The sequence below is a fragment of the Macaca fascicularis genome, chromosome 1, assembly GCF_037993035.2.
Source record: "Macaca fascicularis isolate 582-1 chromosome 1, T2T-MFA8v1.1".
Classification (NCBI taxonomy): domain Eukaryota; kingdom Metazoa; phylum Chordata; class Mammalia; order Primates; family Cercopithecidae; genus Macaca; species Macaca fascicularis.
Window position 1 is genome coordinate 159,900,303 of NC_088375.1, and position 9,008 is coordinate 159,909,310.

Here is a 9,008-nt window from a genome sequence, read left to right on the forward strand (position 1 = left end):
TGTGAGCCCTTAAAAGGGACAGGAATTGCTCACTCAGGGAGCTTGGTTCTTGAGACAGGAGTCTTGCCGGTGCCCCTGGTCGAATAAACCCCTTCCTTAACTTGGTGTCTGAGGAGTGTTGTTTGCAGCTCGTCCTGCTACATTTCTTGGTTCCCTAACCAGGAAGTGAGATGATTGGTGGACGGTTGAGGCAGCTCCTTAGGTGGGTTAAGCCTGCCCTGTGGAACATCCCTGAGTGGGACCCCAAGCAGCCGGAGCGACCCGGATCCTGAGAGCACTCCCGGGTAGGTATTTGCCCCGGTGGGGTGCCTCGCCAGAGCAGTGTGTGGCAGGCCCCTGTGGAGGATCAAAGCAGTGGCTGAATACCTGGAAGGAACGGGCACTTGGAGTCTGGACATCTAAAACTTGGTAAGACTAGTCTTTGAAACTTGCCAACTCTGAGTGGAAGCGTGGCCTGATCACCCATGGTGTGCCTTTATCAGCACTTTGGTTTTGGTTTTGGTTTTGACTTGGTTTGAATTGCTTGACAGGATTGGTTTTGGGAACTTGCCTACTCCATTGGAGTGGAAGTGTGGCCTGATCACCCACGGTGTGCCTGTACCAGCACTTTGGTTTTTATTTTTGACTTGACTTGGCTTGCTTGATACTTTGGTTTTGGTTTTGACCTGGCTTGGATTTCTGGATACTCTGATTTTGGTTTTGATTTTGGTTTTGCGCAAACTGCAAAAGTGTGCGTGTGCCCTTTTTACTCGTTCTCTGTTTTGTGGTGTGCGTGTGGTGTGAGCGTGGTGTTTTGTCTTGAAGAAGCATAGGTCAGGCACAAATAAGTCCACCCTACTAGGAACCATGTTGAAAATTTTGAAAAAAACATTTAAAGGAGACTATGGAGTACTATGACACCAGGAAAACTTAAAACTTTGTGTAAGATAGACTGGCCAGCATTAGAGGTAGGTTGGCCATTAGAAGGAAGCCTGGGCTGGGCACAGTGGCTCACGCCTGTAATCCCAGCACTTTGGGAGGTCAAGGTGGGTGGATCACGAGGTCAGGAGATCGAGACTATCCCGGCTAACACGGTGAAACCCCGTCTCTATTAAAAATTCAAAAAAATTAGCCACGTGCAATGGCGGGCACCTGTGGTCCCAGCTACTCGGGAGGTTGAGGCAGAAGAATGGCATGAACCCAGGAGGTGGAGCTTGCAGCGAGCCGAGATCGCACCACTGCCCTCCAGCCTGGGCAACAGAGAGAGACTCTGTCTCAAAAAGAAAAAAAAAAAAAAAAAAAGAAGGAAGCCTGGACAGGTCCCTTGTTTCAAAGATATGGCACAAGGTAACCTGTAAGCCAAGGAACCCAGACCAATTACTGTACTTAGACACTTGGTTACAGCTGGTTTTAGACCCCCTGCCCCAAACACACAGTGGTTTAGAGAACAGCAGCATAAGCAGCTGGCAGAGGCAAGGAAAGATCAGCAGAGAGAAAGAAAGGAAAGAGGTAGAGAGGAAAAGAGGCAAAGAGAGAGAGGAAGAGACAGACAAAGAGGGAGTCGAGGAGAGAGAGAAAGAATGAGAATGGCAGAGAGAGAATGGCAGAGACAGAGAAGAGATGGAGGCAAAAGGAAAGTCAAAGAGAGAGAACAAAGTCAAAGAGAGAAAGAACGAGAGATATACAAGTAGTTAAAAAAAAAAAGAAGTATACCTTATTCCTTTGAAAGTCAAGGTAAATTTAAAACCTATAATTAATAATTGAAGGTATTCTCTGTAACCCTATAACCCTCCAATACCACTTTGTTGTCAGTGTAAACAAGGGCATATCCCGAAAGCACTGAGGCTTTCCTATCAAAAATCCTTAACCCAGTAACCCATGGATGGCCCAAATGCATTCAATCTGTAGCAGCAACTGTTTTGCTAACAAAAGAAAAAGAAACCAAGGGTGGGGGGGGGGGGAGGGGATTTATATAAAAAGAATGTTATATAGTAAATTCTTGTCATGAAATAAATTAACTGGTTGTTTAAAGAAAGAAATGTTTGTAATAAGTCAGAAAGTTAAGGCATGTCAAAAAATTGCCTGTAAAAGTCATGAAAGAAAAAAAGGTTATTAAAAAAAGTTATAAAAAAGAATTTATGCAAAAAATGTTGTATAATTTAAATGTAACTAAGCCTTCTGAATGTAAAACTATGGGGGAATAAAACAGTTTATGTGCAAGGTGTGTAAGAAAAATAAAATATACCTTTGGTAAAAGGATTATAAGGTGGCATAAGAATGTACATTTTTACCTACATTAAAAACTTTTAAAAAAATTATTGTTTTGAAGGTTTAAGCAAGTTTTAAAACATTAATTGTAAAGAAAATTCTGTGTGTAAACATATTAAAGTTAAAGAAGTATCATCCAGTTTTTCTGTGAACTGGACATTAAAGCATAACACATTTTTCTTAAAGCACCAACCTTCTCTTTAGCAAATATTATAAAAGGTTAAAAAGAGTCTACAAAATCTTACCTTATGGTCAAACATTAAAAATTAGATAAATATGTCTACAAGGTTTTATTACAATTATGTTTAACATTAACAACCCACTAATATAAAGATAAAATTTAGCTTATCTCGTATAAAAATCATATGAGAAGCACTGTTAAATGTAAAATGGTATTTGGCTTTCCTTGGTTTAAAAACTAATAAAAATAGGTGCTAAAGGAAATTTCTCAGTAGGCATTAAGGACTATGAAGTCCACTGCCAAGGTCCCCACATTTGAAACAAAAGGTCAATTTCTTAAACATTATATACTTAGTTTATCTTCCACTTTCCTTTGTCTCAAAAAACAAAACAAAACAAAACAAAAAAACACTAAAAGTCTTTTAGCACATGTACCACCCCTAGAATTTCTGGTAAACCAGCACCAGCCTGAAGATCACATTCTCATCTAAAGGTGGAAAGAAGAAAAACTTGAACCAGCCTGGGAAGGACCCTACCTTGTGCTGTTAACTACCAAGACTGCTGTTCATACAGCAAAAAAATAGACTCATCACACCCAAGTCAAGAAAGCACCACCCCCTCCAGAGTCGTCGGCCATAGTCCCAGGGGAAAACCCTACCACATTAAAGCTAAGAAAAATTTAACTCTTTTCGTCTATTCTATTACTCTTTATTCTTTCCTTGTTCTACTGCTGACCATCTAGTTATTAACATAACCAAGTCAATTTTACCTCAAACTATTGCATTTAATGCTTGCCTTGTTATACCCTGTGGGGACTTGCCAAGTCAAAGACAGCTTTCTACTTCAGAAAAGTACTTCTGTCCTCCTGACTCTCCTCAGACTGGGCATTAGTAAACTAGGACCATTTAATCCAGGGAAATTTCGATAAAGACCCCAGTGCCAACCAGGAGTCTTGCACCCCGATGTAGTCTCCATAGTTGGTCCAATGTTCGGTGGACCACTAAAGAGCAAGGATGGACTGCCCCAACTGGATTTTGTAATTTCCTAAAACCATATATTCATTTTACTAGAGGATCACAGAAGTTAAAGACTTAAAACAAACTTTAGCAATTAAGACTGGGTACCAAGATGCAAACGCCTGGTTAAAATGGATCAAATATTCCATTTGCACATTAAACAAAAGCAATTGTTACGCTTGTGCACATGGCAGGCCAGAGGCCAAGACTGTCCCCTTTCCACTAAGGTGGTCCTCCAGTCAACCAGGTGTGGACTGCATGGTAGCTCTTTTCCAGGATTCTACAGCCTGGAGTAATAAGTCATGCCAAGCTCTCTCTGCTATATCCCAAAGTCCAGCACCCCACGGGTCAGCCCCCGAAAGCCATCCAGCCTCCATCTCCCAAGTTCATTTTGTGTCTCTCATGATAGGGAGGAAACTTAGCGTTCCTTGGAGACCTGAAAGGATGCAGTGAGCTTAAGAATTTTCAAGAGCTTATCAATCAGTCAGCCCTTGTTCATCCCTGAGTGGATGTGTGGTAGTATCATGGTGGACCTTTACTGGGCACTCTGTCGAGTAACTGGAGTGGCACTTGTACTTTAGTCCAATTGGCTCTCCCTTTCACCCTAGCATTTCATCAACCAGAAGGAAAAATAATAATAAGACATCAAAAATCGAGAGAAGCTCCTTATGGGTCTTTGAACTCTCATGTCTATTTAGACGCAATTGGAGTCCCACGAGGAATACCAGACCAATTTAAAGCTTGAAATCAAATAGCTGTAGGATTTAAGTCAATATATTGGTAGGTGACAATTAATAAAAATGTAGATTAGATAAACTACATCTATTACAACCAACAGCAATGAGGTTTTCATGAGTTAAAAGAAAAACTCATGTCGGCCCCGGTCCTGAGGCTACCTGACCTGACAAAACTCTTTACACTCTATGTGTCAGAAAGAGAAAAAATGGCAGTTGGAGTTTTAACTCAGACTGTGGGGCCCTGGCCAAGGCCAGTGGCCTATCACTCAAAACAACTAGACAGGGTTTCCAAAGTCTGGCCCCCAGGTCTAAGGACCCTAGCAGCAATGGCCCTTTTAGCACAAGAAGCAGATAAACTAACTCTTACACAAAACCTGAATATAAAGGCCCCGCTGCTGTGGTAACTTTAATAAATACCAAAGGACATCACTGGTTAACAAATGCTAGATTAACCAAGTACCAAATCTTGCTATGTGAAAATCCCCAAATAACCACTGAAGTTTGCAACACCCTAAACCCCACCACTTTGCTCCCCGTATCAGAGAGCCCAGTTAAACACAACTGTGTAGAGGTGTTGGACTCAGTTTATTCTAGCAGGACTAACCTTCGAGACCATCCTTAAACATTAGTAGACTGTAAGCAGTATATGGATGGGAGCAGCTTCACCAACCCCCTGCAAAGTGATTCCGAAAAAGACGACAAGCCCTGCTCCAGTCACACCCGGAAGCTGACTGGTCCACGCACAGCCAAAGCATGAGGAAACTCATCGTGGGACTCATTTTCCTTAAAATTTGGACTTGTACAGTAAGGACTTCAACTGACCTTCCTCAGACTGAGGGCTGTTCCCAGTGTATACATCAAGTCACTGAGATAGTATAAAAGGTTGCTACAGTCCTATAATTTTACGGTTATTATAAGTCTCCTGGAACTCTAAAAAGAACTTGTTTGTATAATGTTATTCTATACAAGGTATGTAGCCCAGGAAATGACCAACCTGATGTGTGTTATTACTCATCTGAGCCTCCCATAACCACAGTTGTTAAAATAAAATTAAGAACTGAAGACTGGTAGGAGCTCATAAATGATACGACTAAAGTGTTAGCCAAAACAGAAGAAAAAGTGGTGCCCAAACAAGTCACCTTAAAATTTGATGCCTGTGCTGTCATTAACAGTAAGTTAGGAAGGGGATGTGGCTCTTTTAGTTGGGAAAAAGGCTATATGACTGAAAATAAGTATATTTCACATGAATTAGGACTGTGTGGAAATGAATGTGGATCCTGGTCTTCTGTCATTTGGGCCACTTGGATAAAAAATAAAAAGGATCCAGTCCACCTTCAGAAAGAAAAAAATGGCCCTTCCTGTACTAAGGGACAATGTAACCCCTTAGAGCTAGCAATAATGAATCCCCTTGATCCTCATTGGAAAAAAGGGGAGTGTGTGACCTTAGGAATCCATGGGGTCAGACTGGATCCTCGAGTAAATATCTTGGTTTGAGGAGAAGTTTACAAATGCTCTCCTGAACCAGTGTTTCAAACTTTCTATGATGAACTAAATGTACCAGTACCAGAAATTCCAGGAAAAACAAGAAATTTGTTTTTGCAATTAGCCAAGCATGTAGCCCAGTCTCTCAATGTCACCTCATGTTATGTATGTGGAGGAATTGAATGGGAGATCAATGGCCACGGGAAGCCCGAGAATTACTACCTACAGACCCAGTTCCTGATGAATTCCCGGCTCAAAAGAATCACCCTGATAATTTCTGGGTCCTAAAAGCCTCAATTATTGGACAATATTGCATAGCTAGAGAAGGAAAAGAATTCACTCACCTCGTAGGACAACTTAGTTGTCTGGGACAGAAACTGTATAATGGTACCACAAAAACAGTCACTTGGTGGAGTTCAAATCAAACAGAGAAGAATCCATTTAGCAAATTCCCAAAGTTGCAAACCATGTGGCCCCACCCGGAGTCCCACCAGGACTGGACAGCCCCCACTGGATTATACTGGATATGTGGGCATAGAGCTTATACGAAATTACGTGACCACTGGGCAGATAGTTGTGTTATTTGCACTATTAAACCATCTTTCTTCCTACTGCCCATAAAAATAGGCCAACTCCTGGGTTTCCCTGTCTATGCTTCCCACGAAAAGAGAAGCATAGCTATAGGAAATTGGAAAGATGATGAATGGCCCCCTGAGAGAATTATACAATATTATGGGCCTGCTACTTGGGCACTAGACGGCTCATGGGGATACCAGACTTCCATTTACACGATCAACCGAATAAGGTTACAAGCTGTCTTAGAAATAATCACTAATAAAACTGGCAGAGCCTTGACTATTCTGGCCTGGCAAGAAACTCAGATGAGAAATGCTATCTATCAAAATAGATTGGCTCTCAACTATTTGCTAGCAGCTGAAGGAGGGGTGTGTGGAAAATTTAACCTTACTAATTGCTGTCTACACATAGATGATCAAGGGCAAGTAGTTGAAGACATAGAGATATGACAAAACTGGCACATGTGCCCGTGGAAGTGTAGCATGGATTTGATCCTGGAGCCATGTTTGAAAAATGGTTCCCAGCGCTAGGAGGATTTAAAACTCTTATAATAGGAGTTATAATAATAATAGGAACCTGCCTACTGCCCCCTTGTTTGCTACCTGTACTTCCTCAAATGATAAAAAGCTTCATCGCTACCTTAGTTCACCAAAATACTTAAGCACAAGTGTACTATATGAATCACTATCAATCTGTCTTGCAAGAAGACATGGGTAGTGAAAATTAAAGTGAGAACTCCCACTAATAAAATGAGTGAGAGTCTCAAAATAGGGGAATAATGGAGGAGACCACCCCTCATATCGTCTTATGCCCGATTTCTGCCTCCAAAAAAAGAAGTAAAAATTAAAAGACAGAAATGAAATCCACAGGCAGACAGACTGGCACCACACCCTGGGCCTGGCAGTTAAAGATCGACCCCTGATCTAATCGGTTATGTTATCTATAGATTACAGACATTGTATAGAAATGCACTATGAAAATCCCTACCTTGTTTTGTTCCAATCTAATCACCAGTGCATGCAGCCCCCAGTCATGTACCCCCTGCTTGCTCAATCAATCATGACCCTCTCACATGCACCCCCTTAGAGTTGTGAGCCCTTAAAAGGGACAGGAATTGCTCACTTGGGGAGCTTGGTTCTTGAGACGGGAGTCTTGCCGATGCCCCTGGTCGAATAAACCCCTTCCTTCTTTAACTCAGTGTCTGAGGAGTTTTGTCTGTGGCTTGTCCTGCTACAACACAGCCAGTGGTTTTTACTCTAAGCAATATCACTCCCAAGCAGCTTTATCCTCAGGGTATATGTCCCCAGACCCCCTAATGGATGCCTGAAATCTCAGAAGAATGAATTTCTTTTTCCTTCTTCAAAATTTCACTGACACAGACTCATTCTTTCCATAGATCTTAGCAACCTCAGCATATGTTGTTTTTTCTTTCCTTAAGAACTTTCACCTTTTCACTTCAAAGAAGCACTTTATGACTTACTGTTGTCAGATCCAAATAGCCAGCATCATTACTCTCATACTTCGGGGTCATTATTAAGTAAAATAAGAGTTACTTGAACACAAGCACTGTGATACCACCACAGTGGATCTGATAACCCAGAGGGCTATCAAGTAGCTAAAGGGCAGCAAGAGTATATAGTGGAATATTCCAGACAAAGGGATGATTCACCTCCCATTCCGGAAGGAGCTGGTTGGCTCAACATTTTATCACACTACTCAGAACAGCATGCAATTTAAAACTTACTAATTGTTTATTTCTGGAATTTTCATTTAATATTTTCAGACTGCTGTTGACTGGGGTAACGAACCTGCAAATAAGGAGGTATGGCTTGTACAGCTGCTTCTTGATTTACGATGGGGTTACATCCCAATAAATGCGTCATAATAAGTCAAAATGCATTTACTACCTCTGTAAGCCCATCACAAAGTTAAAAATCATAAGTCTAACCATCCTAAATTATATACAATCTTACTTATCTGCCTAAAACTACCAGAAGGGTAATAAGAGTTGTAATAATGGAGGGGCTCACTAGGAGGCAGTGAACTCCTTAACCCTGGTGATGTTCAAGAATGTAGTAACAATGTCAGAGCTGTTGATGAGCGGATTCCAGCATTCAATACCTTGGCAGGCTACAAAGTCTTTAAATTCCCTTAGTATTCATAAAATAAAATCAGTTTTCTAACCTTTGCCACACAAGATAGTTCCCAGGTCAGCAGTTTCAACATCATTTGGGCACTTGTTAGAAACGCACAGGATCAGGCCCTACCCTACACCTGAAGAATCATAATCTGTATTTTAAAAGATCCTCAGCTGATTAATTGCCACATTAAACTTTTAGAAGCACTAATCTAATCCCCTAAATTACACATATAAAGAAACAGACCACCCTGCGGAGGAACAAACACAGACATGCTGGATCCGGTCGTCACTGGGTGGGCACAGGGCTCCTAAAGTTTCGCACTAGAAGGCAGGCGATGGACTGGAGCAAAAGGGCCCTCACCCCGTCAAGGAGTAGGATGCGGCCAGCGCAGGAGCTAGTGGTGAAAAACTGATCTCGCGTGTTCAGAAACTGCACAAGCTCTACCACATCCTTGTCCACACTGCCCTTCCGGCTGAGGTCCGCTTTGCTCAAACACTGCGCCTTCCATTTCCTGAACTCCGCGCTGCGATCCATGTGTGAGGGACTCAGGGTCCGCGCTCTGCTCCTTCACGGTTGCCTAGTCTCTCCCCGGGGGCGGCCATATTGAAGCGAGCGGTGGCCGAAAAGGT

The 9,008-nt window shown here is 42.1% G+C and overlaps 1 protein-coding gene across 12 annotated transcripts in view; it reads right to left on the minus strand.

The window, feature by feature from the left end:
- The window catches only part of TYW3 (tRNA-yW synthesizing protein 3 homolog), a 111,417-nt gene extending 102,411 nt beyond the window's left edge, over positions 1-9,006 (minus strand). For 10 of the 12 annotated variants that reach the window (XR_010577647.2, XR_012418694.1, XM_074003677.1 and 7 more), the window contains exon 1: positions 8,740-9,006. Coding sequence is in view for 10 of the 12 variants with exons in the window: in XM_074003677.1 (XP_073859778.1) it covers positions 8,740-8,913 (174 nt within the window). In the remaining 2 variants the exon portion in view is untranslated. Of the gene's footprint in view, positions 1-8,422 lie in introns of all 12 variants that reach the window. The other 2 variants (XM_015434021.4, XM_074003680.1) reach the window with 1 other exon arrangement.
- Between the last annotated feature and the right edge of the window lie 2 nt (positions 9,007-9,008).